Consider the following 19,215-nt stretch of genomic DNA (forward strand, 5'->3'; position numbering starts at 1 on the left):
TCGTGATAAATCTGTGAACGTCCTTGAATGGCTCAGCCAGAGCCCGGACTTGAACCCGATCAAATATCTCTGGAGGGACCTGAAAATAGCTGTGTATTGATGCTCCCCATCCAACCTGACAGAGCTTGAGAGGATCTGCAGAGAAGAATGGGAGAAATTACCCAAATACAGGTGTGCCAAGCTTGTAGCGTCATACCCAAGAAGACTTGAGGCTGTAATTGCTGCCAAAGGTGCCTCAGCAAAGTACAGAGTAAAGGGTCTGAATACTTATGTAAATGTGATATTTCAGTTATTTATTTTGAATTACTTTGCAAAAATTTCTAAACACCTGTTTTTGCTTTTTTATTATGGGGTATTGTGTATAGATCGATGATTTAAAAAAAATCAATTTTAGAATAAGGCTGTAACGTAACAAAATGTGGAAAAGGTGAAGGAGTCTGAATACTTTCTGAATGCACTGTACATTTTGGAAGCTGAATTCAATGTGCTAAATGACGATATTGGATGTTTACCAGTAGTGGCAAAGGTTAAATTTGTATCTAATGTTATTTTAGATAATTTACACAATAAAAATGTATCACAATAGAACCTTTAAGTATTATCTTAACACAATAAATCTGATAGAATTACAAAGCATCACTTACATTCCATAAATCTGAGGAGCTATTTCAAGTCGATTGAGGTGCATGTAAAGCTCTGCGTCATATTTTTTTAATAACTGATCTTGAATGCGATTCACTTTAGAAACTATAGCAAGTGATGGTCCCAAATCCTGAGGTCTTGCAAAGGGCACAGCTGTAACCATCTCCTCTTTACCCTAAAGAGATAAAATGAGCACCCAGATCAAAAACCTATTGCTTATAAAAAATATTGCCCCTAATCACTAAATATCAGACATTTTATGCTATGTAAATTTGATTAAATCTCTATTCATTCTTATTAACGTTACTAACAAGATTTCAAGCTTGTACCATGTAATCATAAAAGCTACTGTGACCAAAGTACTCTTGATTCAAAACCATGAATAGTAACCAACTCACCCTGAAGTAACAATAACTAATTACTTATTTAGTTATTTATTTAACAGCAACTTTCTCCTTCCTAAACAGGTAATATAAATAGGTCAGTAATATAAATAGGTAATATAAATAAATCAGTCTGAAGAAGGGTCTCGACCCGAAACGTCGCCCATTCCTTCTCTCCAGAGATGCTGCCTCACCCGCTGAGTTGCTCCAGCATTTTGTGTCTACCTTCGAATTAAACCAGCATCTGCAGTTCTTTCTTACAAATATAAATAGGACTGTCCTTATCTCCTGCTTTAAATTTTCACTAGTGGCGTAATTACGTCTAAATTGTCAACTGTCTCAGGTCATCACGCACTCTTATAAAGCACTTTTGTAGACCAAACCATCATACTCAATTCAGGCTATTAGTAAAGTATTACATTTATGCATCCACATTCCTTAGAACACAATGTTTTACCAATTGTCCCAAAACTTGTGAATTTAAGAAAATTGTTATTATTTATTAGGCTGTTAAGTAATAACATTTGCAAACAACACGAATGATTGGTGACCAATCCTCCAGAAATCAGATCAACAAAAATTGGCAATCCTGATCATTTAGCGTGATTGGCCACTACTCCTAATTTGGCATCAGCTACAGACTTGGACACCTTGGCCAAAATTATATTCTGAAAGTCATTTATAACAATAAGAAATATTGGCTTAACATTGATGCCTGTGAGACTTCATTAAGAACCACTCTCTACTCTCAATTCTTTCCACATCTTTGAGCCAAGGCTCACAGATCTGTGATTTGGGAGTTCATCTTTTGCTCCATTTGATGCTTTCCAATCTATTAGTTTGCTACTTGATTATAATTAGCTTTGAAAGGTGTCAGAGAGAAAATTTACCACCTCTTCAATCAATTACAAATCTATGCTTGGATATAAATTGTTAGCACCCGAGGCCTTGTACAGCTTTGACTTTCTAAGCATTTCAACAAGAGATGCTTGTGATACAAATCATTTTCTGTCTGCTCTCTACAATCCTTACTCCCTTCCTAGCCCAGGCCATTTAGAACTACCTTTCTGGATGAAGTTTGGTTTTCCATATTCCGAACCCTGTCCAACATGTTTATTTTTTCTCACATTTTTTTCCCCCCTAGAAATGTTAACATTACATAATATTGATTAAACTAAATATTGCATCTGATCTTATGTGTTACATCTTATCCATATGACTGTATCCATTGAAAAGACTTAGGAAAATATAATGTACATGATTTAATATAAATCAATACACTGCCACCCAAAGAAGTCAAATTATGGACTTCTGATGAGGCAGCTGCTCCTGTACAAATCATCTGTTCCAATGATTATCACAAGCAATTTTCATGACCACTTATACTTTTGTTCCTGAACAGAACAAACAAAATTGCTGGTTTTAAAGAATAAATTATTGTAAAGTCAAGTATGAAGAGGGGTCTACTCCGTAAATGTCACCTATTCCTTTCAGAGATGCTGTCTGACCCACTGAGTTACACCAGTACTTCACTGTAAAGTCAAAATCTGCAACAACTTGCCAATTATCATTTCTCTTTCTGTTCCAAGAAGGTAAGGTCAATTAAACTAAGCAAAACTAACACATTTTGTGCACCCATCATCACCGGAGAATTGGTTTTGGTCAGAAATATTAAGATATCTACTGTGAACTGTTATCTTAAACAGAAGTTAAACTGTGAATTCAGCAAATAGTACTGGTGCAACAATATTTAATCACCATTCTTTTTATTAATATTTCTGATAAAATTCTTATAAAATTCTTAAGGGGTTGGACAGGCTAGATGCAGGAAGATTGCTCCCGATGTTGGGGAAGTCCAGGACAAGGGGTCACAGCATAAGGATAAGGGGGAAATCCTTTAAAACCGAGATGAGAAGAACTTTTTTCACACAGAGAGTGGTGAATCTCTGGAACTCTCTGCCACAGAGGGTAGTCGAGGCCAGTTCATTGGCTATATTTAAGAGGGAGTTAGATGTGGCCCTTGTGGCTAAGGGGATCAGAGGGTATGGAGAGAAGGCAGGTACGGGATACTGAGTTGGATGATCAGCCATGATCATATTGAATGGCTGTGCAGGCTCGAAGGGCCGAATGGCCTACTTCTGCACCTAATTTCTATGTTTCTATGTTTCTATAAGCAAACCTTGAATACATCTATTAAAACTGGATGGTTTCACGTGCAGTGGATGCCCTCATAGAATCAGAAATCATAATTTAACACAAAATTAATAAATAATTAAGTAGCTTTGTATTGACAACTCCTGAGGAAATAAAATATTAAAATATTAATTAAATATTATTAAAATATAGCTTGCCATAAACTGATGATTGATATGAACATACCTTTCTTATTTCTCTTTCAAAGCTCGAAAACCATGGTTCTGCAGTGTCCATAAGTTGCGAAAACATTGCACTGATGAGAGAATAATGCAAGCTTAAAAAAAATTCATGCAAAATATCAAGAAAATAGATATATTAAAATTGTTTCTCTTAACTTACTAAGCATCATGTTCCAAGAATTCAGGGTTGAGGAGTGCTTTCATTTCCTCACTGTAGAGATATAAATCTGCAAAATTAGTAAAATATTCTTTCCTACATCAATACATTCAGTTATGCTGGCTTCAAGATCTGTAAGAACAGCAAAATCTACATACACAGCAGGCATCAATAAATATAACTTTTTATAACCACCTTTTAGATTGAGTGATATCGACAAGTAATGTAACTGAGATTATTGATATGTTTATCTATAGATTAGCACAATGAATTCCGCCCTCCTCCTTGTGAAACCAGCTCCATACATCCATTGAAAATTAGTATACATTGAACCATGACCTTTTTTTGCACCCTTCAGATACAATTTACTAATTAAGTGTGTCGGGAAGAATACTGTTATTTCCTATGTTTTTTCTTTATCCCAAGATCTATTACTCTAGAAATACAAGTCAAGATTGATATCCATGCTTTGTTATTTTCCCTGTAACACTTACATTATATATTATCATCTATTTAATAATAATAATAATAAATTTTATTTTTATAGCGCTTTTCTAAGACTCAAAGTCGCTTTACAATAGTAACAGACAATAGCAAACGGAGAAGCGGCGAACAAACAGCGCCAGCGTCCTCTCCGTGCAGCACATAAAGAAAGAATACAGACATAACAATAATAGTATTCTGGGTAATAACCAGATGGCAAGTTAAGTCTTATATTAGCGCCATTTATGCAAGTAAAACATTCTTGTGATAAAAGCATGATGGTCAATCAGAAACAATTTCATTTTGTTGGGGGTGGGGAGGGGGGGAGGGTTAAATCGAGATTTCCCCCAACTCCCTCCCTCTGAACCCTGGTTGACCTCGCACTAGTCCCCCCCACCCTCCACGAAAAGCTTTAACTGGCTTCATAGTCCGAGACTATGTAACCCTCTTGTGCTCATACCTGTTTCTATATCTAACCTTTGTCCAACTATCTACCTATCAGGAAACCTCCTTGCCTGAGAATGCCAGCCATGATTTGCCCTGTTTTTTATGTTTCTATTTTTGTTCCTTACCACAATCAGGTTGATGAAGGGTCCTGACCCAAAGTGTTATCTATCCATTTTCTCTAGACCCGCTGAGTTACTCCAGCATTTTGTGTCTATCTTTTTAGAAAAATCATGAAGTTCCTTAAGAGGCTGATCATGGCACACATTAACTTCAGCCAGCTTTTCACTGTACCTTGGTGCATGTGATAATAATAAATGTAAACCTTGAGCCACTGCATTTCATCTATTGTCGCAAGGACATCTATGTTGTAGACTCCTATTTATTGACAATAACTTCATTTAACCCCACAATCCAAAACCTAACTCATCTCTAAACTCCTTAGGCTCGGAGTCAGCAACCACCCTCCTCCCCCAACCCCCACAAGTGGATCTTCAACTTCCTGATTCATAAATCACAATTAGTGAGAGTAGACGACAAAGCATCGTCCATGGTAACTTTTAATACAGGTGACCTTCAAGCACCTCATTATATGACACACAACTGTGTGGCCAAATTCTGCTCTAATTCCATTTACAAGTTTGCAGATGACATCACTGTAGAGGGGCAGGATATCAAACAATGACAAGACAGAGTACGGGAAGAAATTGGAGAGCTTACGAACATGGTGAAACAACAATAACATCTCCCCAAGACAATGGAGATGGTGTACATGCCCCAATCCGCATTAACAGTATGGAAGTGGAGATGATCAAATGCTTCAAGTTTCTACGTGTAAATATTACCAACAATTTGTCCAGGAGCAAATACATTGAAGCCAGGGTCAAAAAAGCACACCAGCACCTCTACTTCCTTAGAAGACTAAAAAAATTCAGCACATCTCCAAGATTCTTACCAACGTCTATACATGCATCATAGAAAGCATGCTACTGGGATGCATCACAGCTCGGTTTAGCAATAGCTCTACCTAAGATGATTGGTATCCACTAGAACAGTTATCCACTAGAAATCACTGCACCCAAAGGCGTGTAGACTTGCAGCTGATATGCTTTAGAGATTAGTTTAGTTTAGATGTAGGAATACATCTTCCTATAGAGATGTGGGAAATTATCTATTATCTCGGGCTATATTCTCTTACTCATCTAGTTTATCAGAAAAGACTGAGATATTTGTAACACTGCTTTTCTAACTACAAATACAAGTGATAGATTGCAGTACCTCTACCTCCTAACCTCTACAAGTAATGCTGCCTCTATTAAGAGTAGATCTATACTCTGCATAATCTGTCACATTGTACCTAAAATAGGGTAATTAGAACTGTAAAATCAATCATTTACAAAAATCCAACATTTATGTGGATAAAACTTGCCTTGGATTTGCTGTTTCACTTGCATGCAAGAAGGCTTGGTGATCACAGTGCAGAACAAAGACAAGGGGAGCCAGTAGTTCGTGCATGCCCTAAAAAGATTGGATTAAAACAAATTATTCCCGATCAAACGATAAAAAACACTCTGGAAAATGTGGTGGGTGCCAGGAAAATGGAATCCCTTTAATGGGTCAGCTAATCTAAGCAGTGAAATAGGCACACAGACTAGGCAATGGGAACTTGACTTTCTTTTGGCATACCATTGCGACTACTATGGACTCAAGGTTTTTGTTTCTGATACATTTTTAATATTACACAGTATATACTTCATAAATAATAATTTCACATTGCTACTACATAACTCCAGCTTGGTCAAAAAATACTAATGAACTTTAGAACTTTACAACTTTAGGTGCCATAGAAAATAGACAAATAATGTTAGATCTAACATCTCTAATAGCCTGCATGGACATTTAAATAATAATACAGTATTATAATACAGTATTATCTTGCTTTATGATTTAAAGGTATATATCTCTCTGTAGATAGAAATGGAAATGAGAAATGACAGAATAATTATTAATGAGAAAATCTTTGAATTTAAATGCATAGATGTTGCATCTGTAAAAATCTATGGGAACACAACACACAAACATATGCAACGTATAACTTGGAGCAGACTTAACTGCTTTAGGGACAGAATGTTACACCCAGAATGAATACATATTTATTCTTAGTAAATGTCACAAGACACTTTTTCTCACAGTCCAATTTTAAACTGCTTAATTATTCAACCAAACCTGTACAGTATTTCATTACCTGCTTGTAAAGCAGCTGCTCATTTTCCCTCGCATAACAAAACAGGATATCTGTCAAGATATGCCTCACACTTTCCTGTTGGAAATACTGCATTTCAGGAAACCTGAAAGACACAACATCTCAGTTATTAAAATAGTTGTTGACGCACATCATCTGAATAAATGTTGTTCCTTTTTTCTTCCCTGTACAGGCCAATTTCAGTAATCCTGCCAGATGACCTTTTTTGTGTCATGATGGCCTTATGATTTTATTTGAAGCCAGCCAGTTTGTAATAAAAAATAAAAAAGACAATCACAATATAAAATCTATTAAATCAATTTATAAATATTAAAATTAATTACCTATACATTTTAGCATATAAATGAATGCATTTTAACCTCCTGTGAAAGCAAAAACACTTGGGCATTGTGAGTGCCAGACAGTGAATACCTGACTTCAGGGAGAGTATGCATTATCTGAGTCTGGACAGCAAGTGCTCACATCACTTAACCAAGCAGCTTCACTGTTGAACTTTAATGTCCTGACCTACAGCACATTTAAACTAAAAGCTCGCAAGATATATATGCCATTGACAACACCTAATTTAAAACCCCGAGGAATTAAAGATTTCATTTTTGAACCAATACGATCGGTGGAGTGATGGTGTGAGGCAAGATATTCTAGGATCATCGTCCAACAATCAAACTTATTCTACCAATTTATGGTATGAATGTAGAACCAGCGACCACAGGGAGGAGTGAAGATGCATGGTATGGGAAGCATGATATTAGGAGCAGAGGGTTAAGCTGATAAAGCCAGTTGAAAAAGGATGACATAGTTTGAAACAAATGTAAGCGGAAAATTTACAATTAATGGCATGACCCTTAACAGCATTGATATACAGAATGGATCTTAGGTTCCAAGTCAATAACTCCCTGAAAATGGCAACACAAGTAGAGAGAGTGGTAAATAAAACATATGCAGGCTTGCTTTCATAGGTTGTGGCATTGAGTATAAGCATCAGGAAGTCATAATACAGCTTGATAGGACTTTGGTTAGGCTGCATTTGGAGTATTGTGCGCTGTTCTGGTCGCCCCATTACAGAGAGAATATGGAGGCTTTGGAAAGGGTGTAGAGGAGGTTGACCAGAATGATGCCTGGATTAGTGGGTATCAGCTACAGGGAGAGGTTGGACAGATTTAGATTGTTTTCTCTGGAAGACCAGAGGTTGCGGCAAGAACTGATAGAAGTATAAAGGGCCTGTCCCACGAGCATGCGACTCCATGCGTCAAGCGCGACCTAAAGGGCTTGTCCCACGAGCATGCGACTGCATGCGGCAAGCGCGAACAAACCAGAAGCCAGGGCCGTGCGGAGGTCGAGTGAGTGACATGAAGTTCGAGCCAAGTCCGCAGGAAGTTCGCGTGTGACGTACGGCGTCGAGGCGGTGCGTACGGCCTCAATGCAGCTGCGGGCCGGCAGGCCGTTGCCACGCGGAATTTTTGAACACGGTCAGTTTTTCAGAGCCCCGCGAGATGTCGGGACCAGCTCCGCACAACTCCATACGGCTCCGGCGATAGAAGTGGGACCGGCCCCGCGAGGCCGTACGGCTCAAGCGACCACGTTATGTCGCGCTTGCCGCATGGAGTCGCATGCTCGTGGGACAGGCCCTTAAACAATTACGAGAGGCATTGATAGGGTAGACTGTCAGAATCTTTTTCTCAAGATGGGAAAAATCAAATAACAAAGGGCATAACTTTAAGGTGCGAGGGGCAAAATTGAAAGTAGATGTGTGGCGCACTTTTTTTTTACACAGAGGGTGGTGCCTGGAACGTGCTGCCAAGGTGGTGGTGGTTGAAGCAAATACGTTAGTGGCAGTTAAAAGGCTTTCAAATATGCAAGTGGATAAGCAGGTAATGGTGGGATATGGGTTATATGCAGGTAGATATGTGACAGTCTTGGCATCATATTCGGCACAGACATTGTGGGTTGAAGGGCTTGTTCTTGTGCTGTACTGCTTTATGTTCTTATTTTAGACATGAAAGGTATTAAGGAAAATGGGCTTAGTGGAGGTAGGTCGCACTGGTGTTAATGATCAACCACCATTTTATGGAATAACAGAACACAAGGGGCAGGTAGCCTATTCCTTTTTTAATTCCTTATGCTCTTAGAATGGGATGGGACTCTGGGGAAGGATAAACGCTTCAGAGATTACTTTGGTCAACTGTCTGTTGTTGATCATAGTCTAAGATAATCAACAGAATTATTGGGTAGCTGTGTGGTCTCTGTGAAGAATGCAGAAAGACTTCAAAGAGACAGACAGGTTAAGCAATAGGCAAGAACATGGCAGATGTAATATAACATGAAAAACTGTTAAGAAATAAAAAATAGAAATGTACATTACATTTTAAATGACGAAAATTCCAAAGTTCAAGGCAAACAATGGTTTCAACCAAATAGCACTTTCTTTCATAATTGGCATTGGGGTTCAGAACAGCCTAGGTATCTTTATACGCGAATCACTAAAAGTGAACATGCGGGTAAAGAATGCAACTAGGAAGGCAAGTAAAACTTTACTGAAAGGAGATCGAGTAGAAGAGTAGAAATGTCTTGCTCCCATCATATAGTGCCTTGGTGAGACTTCATCTGGAATACCAAGGGAGGATGTGTATGGGGGAGTGTATTTAACCAGATTTATTCCTTGATGGAAAACGTATCACATAAGGAGAGGTTACGAAGATTGAGCCTATATTCTCCTGAGTTTAGAAGGTTGCCAATTGCAGTGATCACAACCCAAAACAGAAATTATTGGGAATACTCAACCAATCTGTTTTGATTTCATACATCTATTATATAACAATTACAGCACGGAAACAGGCCATCTCGACCCCTCTAGTCCGTGCCGAACACATAGTCTCCCCTAGTCCCATATATTTTATCTGCAGTATTTTATACTACTTTCAGAAATTTGTATGTCAAAGCTTGTAGTTTATTATACTTGGCTCAACAACTTCCTCTGGCATCTTGTTCCATCACCTCTGTTTTAAAAGTTGCCCCGCATGTTCCTATTAAATCTTTCCCCTCTCATCTTAAGTCTATGCCTCTCATTCTTGATTCCTCTACCCTGGAAAAAAGATGCTGTGCATTCACCCTATCTATTTTTCTCATGAATTTGTGCATCACTGTAAAATCACCCTTCAGCATCATGCACTCCAAGGAATAAAGTCCTAGCCTGCTCAATTGCTTCTATCGTTCAACCCAACTCTTGACAACAAATAACCATGGTTTAATTTGCTGCGTGTGTCTGCTGGTGGGAGAAAGAGTTCCTGCGGTTGGGAATGAGCAGTTAAGAAATTGTAAACAGATTATACTAATCACACAAGCACTTCAACTTCTGTTAGTTTTGAATGGTAAAGATTTCATATGGACTTCAAGTATATTAAACATGTAGGCATTACAGGTAGGGTAGGAGAAAAAAAGCTAAACATAGAAGCTAATGTGAAGAAGCAGTGAGTGAATTCCAAAGCAACAAAAAAAATCATGTGACAATTACAGACATCTCTTTAGAACATTAAAGTCAGTTGTGTCAGACATGAGCATACATTGGGAGGCGCGCCCCATTCACACTGAATGCATGCTGTCCTTCATGCTATTTTCATGTTTGGGATTCCCTTCAAAATGTACCTTCCCAGTGTATCGCAACTAACAACTCATTACATTACCTCAATAATACAGAAGCGCAATAATTCCCACAATCAAAAAGGATATTCATGAAAAAAAATCCCAGCCAATGATCTTTTGCATACCATTTATTGTACATTCTCAGCTACAACGCTGTTTATGTGCTCATATAGGCAACTCAATTATGGCTTTCATAGAATAATGGTATTATAAAACTACTGTTCTGGGGCAACAGTCAAAAATTTCAGAATAACAAATTGAGTCCCACTTTCACGACCTAATTCACGACCTCTGCCGAGTTTGCCCTTGACTCAGACGTGCAGCATGATCGTCACGAGGTCGTAGGTGGGTGGTAGGAGGTCATAGATAGGTCGTAGCAGGTCGTGATGCTAGTCATAGGTACTCGTGGTATCAAGTAGGTCGGGGCGTTTTTTCAACATGATGAAAAATGTCCACGAGTAAAAAAGGTTGTGAATTAGGCCGTGAAAGTGGGACAGGCCCTTTACACAGCAGGGAAACAAGCCCATCAGCTCAACACGACTGTGCCAACTAAGCTGCCTACTCTAGCTCTACCAATAGTTTATATACTAAACTACAAGTCTTGTACAGGTATGTTCAAGAAGGAACTGCAGATGCTGGAAAATCAAAGGTAGACAAAAATGCTGGAGAAACTCAGAGGGTGCGGCAGCATCCATGGAGCGAGGGAAATAGGCAACGTTTCGGGCCGAAGCCCTTCTCCAGACTGAAAGCTACACATAGAAGTAGCTATAGTTATAATGTGAACAGAATTTGACCTTAATTTATGATCAATGGCAGGACATCCCTATTGCAACAAAACAATATTTCTTGCAGTACACTGAACAATCCACTAAAATATAGCAATACACAAATATGTACACCCAGTCTTGCCAACAAGAGCCAAATAAATGGCATTCAAAATTGTGTAAGTGCGGACATATGAAAAGCCCACTGTATTTATTGAGTTACCCAAGACCTAATCTGGACATTCACTAGTTCCTTACTATTAAATTTAAAATTGATCCTCTTCTCCTTTGAATATTTCCACCATGACAGTATTTACCACACTAGATGGCAGTCTATTCCATAAGATGGTGTCAATAAGCACAAACAAGTTAGGCCTAAATACATTGGGAGGCTTTCTTAACCTACACGAATGCCCTCTTTGTCACATGTTGTGTGTACAGAAAAGACTGTGAATGGTTACACAATTCACTTTGACATGAACAAGAAAAAGTACAAAATGTTGACAACAAATGCAAGCTGTGCTGCAAAAATTTGATACAGTAACTGTCAAGATAACAGGTTACTTCTAATTACAATATGCATAAGGAAGTTAGGTGATTGTTGTTAGCTTGAGATTGCACATATAAAATTGCAACGCCCCAAGTGCATATACAAGCTGAAAGTAAGGAACTGATTGATTATTATTTACTTTGTTGTTCTATACAAAATTTTAACGGAAATATTAAACTAGCATCACTGAGGAGCCTTGTATCTGATCCAGTTCACTGACCTCTTAACTGTTTCTCTTTCTCTACAGGTGCTGTTTGAGCAGTTCCAGTATTTTCTGCTTTTATTTCCTATTCCCAGCACCTGCAATTCTTTTGTCTTTTCATAGTCTGTTCCATAGCATTGTTCTTTCCTCGTAACAATTTATTTTTTCTCAACCGTTTATCCAATAACCCTGACAGACTCTGTTTCCAAAGATAGATGCAAAGCGCTGGAGTAAGTGCAGGCAGCATCTCTGAAGAAAAAGGATGGGTGACGTTTCGGGTTGGGTCTGACGAAGAGTCCCGGCCCGAAACGTCACCCATCCTTTTTCCTCCAGAGATGCTGCCTGACCTGTTGAGTTAGTCCAGCATTTTGTGTCTATCTTTGGTATAAACCAGCATCTGCAGTTCTTTGTTTCTACATCTAAACTTTTTTTTTAAATTCCTCATGTCCTTGCTGTGGTTTTGCTCATCACTTTGAATCTGTACACCAGCTCCATGCTATTTGGAACAGATTTTCCCTATTAGCTAAACACCGCAAACCACTTCTTAATCCTTCTTTACTCCAAGGAGACCTACCACAAACTTGCCAGTCTAATTATTTAACTTCAATCTTTCAAGTTTGGAGCTATTCCAGTAAATCTCTTCAACACTCCCTCTCTCTCTCTCTCTCTCTCTCTCTCTCTCTCTCTCAGACTTGCACTACTTCTCAAAGGTCATAACCAAAAGGGAACAAAATACTCCAATTACAACCACTACCAGTTATTTATAACGGTTCAATGTAGTCTATTTATGTAGAGCTACATTTATACGCTTTTTAGAAACTCCCAATGTGCTCTGCCTTTCAAACATTTATGCACATATACATCTATATGCCTCCTACAAACTCTTCAGAACCTTGCCTTGTTTTTCCTTACAAAATGTTACACTTTACACTTCTGTTATATTTCATCGGCCATTTGTTAGCACAATCTGCCAGCCTAACTACAGGCTTTGTATTTTGTTACATCCTTCTCAATGTTTATCACACCTCCAAATTTTGTGTTACCTGCAACTTCATAATTTTACTGTACACATACATATCAAAGTCATTTACATTAAAAAACACAAGTGTCAACTCCACGGGTACATATACCCTCTGAGAAACAATGGGTTACCACCACTGATATAACGGCAATATTTTACCTAGCAATAGACGATTCTTTAATCCATGTTGCTGCTTGGAGATATTTTTGTTAATAAAGGAAAGCTATGATGGATTTGTTAAAGGCAAATCAGGTCTGACTAATCACAGTCATATCTTTTTAATGATCTACTTATTTTATGGACCTCAATTTTGTAAACTTTCTGTTGATGTGTGGCTGTCAAATGTCTTCGAGAAATCCATCCAACTGAAATCAACTGCATTCCCTGCCTTAATCTTCTCTGCTACTACATTAAAAAAATATGATTGTGATTAGCCTTTAACAGACCTGTTATAGCTTTCCTTTATTAACTAAAATATCTCCAAGTGTATGTTAATTTATCATGTTTCCAAAAGCTTCCCCAACTCTGATTAAATTGATGGATCTGCAGTTGCAAGACGAGCTCTGACATACTTTTTTAACAGGGCCGTCACGTGTTATTCTCCAGTTTTCTTGCATTCAGAAACAATGGGAAGATTATGCACAATTAAAACCTGCCTGAGAAATCCAAATAAAATATTTAATTAGGCCCTGTAAGCCTATTCCAATCATCAATAACAAGCCGGGAAAAATAAATATTATCTACAGCAGTGACACCTAGTTTCAAGTAACCTGCTTGCCAACCGTCAAACCTTTTAACTCAGACACAGCTTTGATTTATACATGGATGTATGAATTGAATTCCAAATTAGGGGAGGGTGTAGCTGGCTGATTATGAAACTTGTGTTCAAGCAAAACCAATACCATTACGGGAGATAGAGAGAAATCTCTAACATCTGGAGTCATATCAGACAGAGAAGAAAATACGCGATTGTTAATATTTAGAAAATAGCACAGCTGTACGATTTTCACTGGGTCATAGTTTGAACCAACAAACTTCAGCTGATTCATCAGTGTGTTTCTCGCAATATTTGTAACAGGGTTGTCCGTCAGCAGCTCTTCCATGCTCTGCTTTATTGACAGCTCCAATGACAATAAAGTAGCTCCTGGCAGACGAAGAAGCAAAGACAGGGAATACACCAAGCACAGCACAACACCAGGTTTGGGTTGATGATAGTCTCCAATCACATACAGGCAAATGGTGCCACCTTGCATGGGTACTGTTGATGCAAAATTTGCAACTGTCATCAAGCAGTTAACCACTGAAGCTGCCAGATTAACATCTGGGTTGGACGATCGTTGCTTTGTATTCTGCAATCTAATCTCAGAGCTCCCGTGAATTTTGAAGAAACAGCAGCAAAGAGAAGCAGGAAAAAGCACTGATTGGCTCTAGCCCGAGTGGGAGGTGAGTTAGAAGTGAGTCAGAGGGGGAAAACAGTTTAAAAAGAGAGGCATGGCACAGGCAGACTTAACTCAGAGCTCCCGTGGATTTTGAAGAAACAGCAGCAAAGAGAAGCAGGAAAAAGCACTGATTGGCTCTAGCCCGAGTGGGAGGAGAGTTAGTGAGTCAGAGGGGGAAAACAGTTTAAAACTGACGAATTTGGTTTGTAAATTGGTAAATTGGTAAATTAGGCAATTTATCAGTCAATATATGCAAGACTGCTCTTAGGGAGCGGCCTTGTGAGTAAAGTGTGAGTCTTTGGCTCGAGAGTCTTCAGCGAGGAGGCTGAGGAGAGGAGGCTATGCATAAAGCTCGCGAGGATGGAACGTGGGGAACATATGTTGGGGCAGATGAGACAGTGTGAGGCTTGCAAAATGTGGGAGCCCAGGGACACGGATGGAGCCTCTGGCTGCTACAACTGTGGCAAGTGCGTCCAGCTTCAGCTCCTAAAGGACCGTGTTGGGACACTGGAGAAGCAGCTGGATGAGCTCAGGGCCATCCGGGGAAACAAGAATCTCCTGGACAGGACCTACATGGCTGATGAGTTGAACAGGTACTTTGGATCTGTCTTCACTAAGGAGGACACAAACAATCTTCCTGATATAGTAGTGGCCGGAGGGTGACAGAGGAACTGAAGGAAATGGTGTTGGGTTGACTGATGGGACTGAAGTCTGTATCCCAGGGTACTTATGGAAGTGGCTCTGGAAATCGTGGATGCATTGGTGATAATTTTCCAATGTTCTATAGACTCGAGATCAGTTCCTGTGAGGAATTTGAGGAAGGACATTCTTGCTATTGAAGGAGTGCAGCGTAGGTTTATAAGGTTAATTCCCGGGATGGCGGGACTGTCATATGCTGAGAGAATGGAGCAGCTGGGCTTGTACACTCTGGAGTTTAGAAGGATGAGAGGCGATCTCATTGAAACATATAAGATTGTTAAGGGCTTGGACACGCTAGAGGCAGGAAACATGTTCCCGATGTTGGGGGAGTCCAGAACCAGGGGCCACAGTTTAAGAATAAGGTGTTAGCCATTTAGAACGGAGACGAGGAAACACTTTTTCTCACAGAGATTGGTGAGTCTGTGGAATTCTCTGCCTCAGCCTGCGGTGGAGGCAGGTTCTCCGGATGTTTTCAAGAGAGAGCTAGATACGGTTCTTAAAAATAGCAGAGTCAGGGGATATGAGGAGAAGGCAGGAACGGGGTACTGATTGGGGGTGATCAGCCATGATTACATTGAATGGCGGTGCTGGCTCGAAGGGCCAAATGGCCTACTCCTGCACCTATTATCTATAATCATTTCCTGATCCCTCACACTACCAGCCCACAAGTCACATTGAGTCAGAGTCATACAAGATGCCAACCGGCCCTTTGGCCCAGCTTGCCCATGCTCACCAACATGCCTCATCTGCCTTTGTTTGGCCCACAGCCTTCTAAAACTATCCCATCCATGCACCTGTCCAAATGTCCTTAAACAATGTGGTGGTATCTGCCACACGCACGTCATGTGGCAGCTGGCTACATATAACCACCAGCCTTTGTGTAAAAAAAGTTGCCCCTCAGGTTCCCATTAAATCTTTCCCCCCACACCTTAAATTTGGTTCTTGATTCCCCTGCTCTGGGTAAAAGGCTATTTTTATTTACCCTATCTAATCCCCTCATTATTTTATACACCTCTATAAGATCACCACGCTCCTGCGCTCCAAAGAATAAAGTTCTACCCTGCTCAACCTGTCCCTATAGCTCAGACCAATGAATCCTGGCATTATCCTCCTTAATCTCTGCATCCTTTCCAGTTTAACAACATCTTTCCCTTTAACAGGGTGACCAAAACGGAACACAATACTCCAAATGTGCCCTCACCAGTGCCTTCTACAACTGCAACATGACCTCCCAACTTCTGTACTCATTACTCTGACTGATGAAGGCCTTCTTGACCAACCCATCTACTTGTGACCTCACTTTCATGGAACTATGTACCAGTACTCCTAGAAACCTCAGCTCTACAACACTCCCCAGAGCCCCAAAGTTGCAGGTAACACAAGGTCTTGCTCTGGTTTGACTTCCCAAAATACAACATTTCACACTTACCTGTATTAAACTCCATCATACATTCTTAGCCCACCTGCCCAACAGATCAAGATCCTTCTCCAAATGTTGATAACCTTCTTCACTATGTACAAGGCCACCTACTTTCGAGTCAATGCAAACTTGCTAATCATGCCATGTACATTCTCATGCAAATCGGTGATACAAACCACAAACAGCAAAGGGCCTAGCACTGATACCTGAGGCACACCACTAGTCACAGGGCTCCAGTCCGAAAAACAATCTTCCACCATCACCCTCTGCTTTCTTCCATGCAGCCAACTATCTGTCTCTATCGGGCTAGCTGTCCCTGGATCCCATTAGGATGGCACCGTTGCATAGAGGTAGAGTTGCTGCCTTACAGCACCAGAGACCTGGGTTCGATATTTACTGCGAGTGTTGTCTGTACACAGTTTGTACGTTCTCCTTGTGACTGCACGAGTTTCCTCCAGGTGCTCCACTTTCTTCCCATATTCCAAAGTCATGCAGGTTTGTAGGTCAATTGGATTCTGCAAAACATTGTCCCTAGTGTTGTGGATAGAACTAGTGTACGGGCAATCGTTGGTCAGCGCAGACCTGTTGGGCAGAAGGGCCTGTTCCCACTCTGTATCTCTAAGCTATGCTAAAAAACATATCAACACGATGGAATACTTTGTACCTATCTTGATTGGTTCAACTGCAAAACAATTTCTAACCACGGTTCACCACACGTCCAGTGCTATTTCATCAACTACCATTTGAGCAATTGTGTAATGAAATAATCTGCATGTGCCTGGATGAGTGCCACTTAAACAACACTTAAGGAATGACCAGAATGATGTCTGGAATAAGGGGCATTAGTTATAGGGAAAGGTTGAACAGACTTGGATTGTTTTCTATGGAACATAGGAGGTTGCAGGGCCAGATAGAAGCATGTACAATTATCAGGAGCATAGATAGAAGATAGTCAGAAGATAGACACAAAATGCTGGAGTAACTTAGCAGGACAGGCACCATCACTGGGGAAAAGGAATAGGTGATGTTTCAGGTCGAGACCTTTCTTCGGACTGCAGACTGAAATGTTACCTATTTCTATTCTCTGGAGATGCTACCTGACCCCCTGAGTCAGTCCAGCATTTTGTGTCTATCTTCAATGTAAACCAGCATCTGCAGTACTTTCCTATGCATAGACAGTGAGAACATTTTTTCCAGGATGGAGAAGTCAGATGCTAGAAGGCTTAGCTTTAAGGTGAGAGAGGCAAAGTTTAAAGAAGATGTGCATGGAAAGTTTTACAGAGGGTGATGAATGCCTGTAACGCACTGCACTGGTGGTGGTTGAGGCAGAATTGATAGTGGTATTGAAGAGAGTTTTGGATAGGCATATGGACATGGAGGGAATGGAATATATGTAGGCAGATAAAAGGTGGTCTTGCCATCATGTTCGGCACAGGCATTGTGGGAAGAACTTAATGATGAGTACAAAACATCCATGCTTTGAAAATTTAAAAAAACCTGCAGTTGCAGGAAATCTGAAACAAAAACAGAAAATGTTGGAAGTATTCAGCTAGTCAGGCAGCATCGGTAGAAATAGAGTTAACCCTTCATGCCAAAGATTGCTTGTCAGAGCCGGGAAGTCTGATTTTTATTTCTGGTTTTCGACCATTTTCCAGTAAAATAATCTAAATTGAAGCATCGACACCCTCTCTCCTGACACAAAGCACATGACAGAACTCGATGCTGAGCATTTGACAATTTCAAAAAAATAATGCAATTCTATTTTCTTATTTCCCATTTTTAGTTTTCTTTGTTCCCTTCTGGCAATTTCATCTAAGTATTCAGCTTCTTCCATCTATAACTGCTCCAGACATACCTTTTGTTATTCACTACTTGCTCAACACACCAGGATGCATTTCCAGGAAGGAAAGTGCTAATGGAATCAGTGCTAAAGGGAATCATTATAGCATTGTATGAAGTGCAATGTGTTTCTGTCAGCACTGCTATGCCAGGAACCTGGTGCAATTCCAGCAATGTGTCACTCCTTGCCTTGATGTGGAGCATCTGGTTCTCAAGGCTGGTGTTGGACGGCCTGGGATGACTAGAGACGGGTGCTCAGTGATGACACATGGCTCGGGGATGTACCCTGACCAGCACAGTGCATTGGTGGAGTATGGCAGCGGCTCGTCCATGTGTTGGCAAACCACACGAATCCAACTTTCTTTTTCATTACCACTCATTGGATGTAATGGAAGCTGCTGTTTCTCCATCTCTTTGTTTGGCCGCATGTCTCAATGGCCAATGACTGCCATTAAGCTTGTTACCATGGCGGACTCTCTGGGCTGGAAATGCTGTACAATCAAAGAGCGGGAGAGGCAGCAGCTTACACCACCAGCCACAAGAGATGATGCGAGCGACTGGGATCCTAGCGGTCAGTTCCCTGCAATTGTCGGCTTTCATCTTTACCATAGTAGGAAAACACTCAGGGGAATTGATAAGGTGAATGCACAGAGTCTTTGACCTAGGGTAGGGGAATCAAGAAGCAGAGGAAATGGGTTTAAGGTGAGATGGGAAAGATGCAATAGAAATCTGAGGGGCAACCGTTTTACCCAGAGGGTGGTGAGTATAAGCTGCCTGAAGAGGTAGTTGAGGCAAGCACAATAGCACCATTTAAAGGGTACATTGACAGGTACATGGATATGAAAGGTTTAGAGGGATATGGACCAAATGCAAGCTAATGGGACCAGCTTAGACA

General features: G+C 40.2%; 1 protein-coding gene across 3 annotated transcripts in view; it reads right to left on the bottom strand.

Annotated features, from left to right (window-relative positions):
* Positions 1–19,215, bottom strand: part of tbc1d5 (TBC1 domain family member 5) — a 422,753-nt gene that overhangs the window by 160,106 nt on the left and 243,432 nt on the right. For all 3 annotated transcript variants that reach the window (XM_033050914.1, XM_033050922.1, XM_033050908.1), the window contains 5 exons: positions 6,730–6,832; positions 5,914–6,002; positions 3,561–3,611; positions 3,405–3,474; positions 645–817 (listed from right to left, as the gene is read on the bottom strand). In XM_033050914.1, coding sequence (XP_032906805.1) covers positions 645–817; positions 3,405–3,474; positions 3,561–3,611; positions 5,914–6,002; positions 6,730–6,832 — 486 coding nt within the window. The remainder of the gene's footprint in view (positions 1–644; positions 818–3,404; positions 3,475–3,560; positions 3,612–5,913; positions 6,003–6,729; positions 6,833–19,215) is intronic.

Source organism: Amblyraja radiata, chromosome 2 (assembly GCF_010909765.2).
Source record: "Amblyraja radiata isolate CabotCenter1 chromosome 2, sAmbRad1.1.pri, whole genome shotgun sequence".
Lineage (NCBI taxonomy): Eukaryota > Metazoa > Chordata > Chondrichthyes > Rajiformes > Rajidae > Amblyraja > Amblyraja radiata.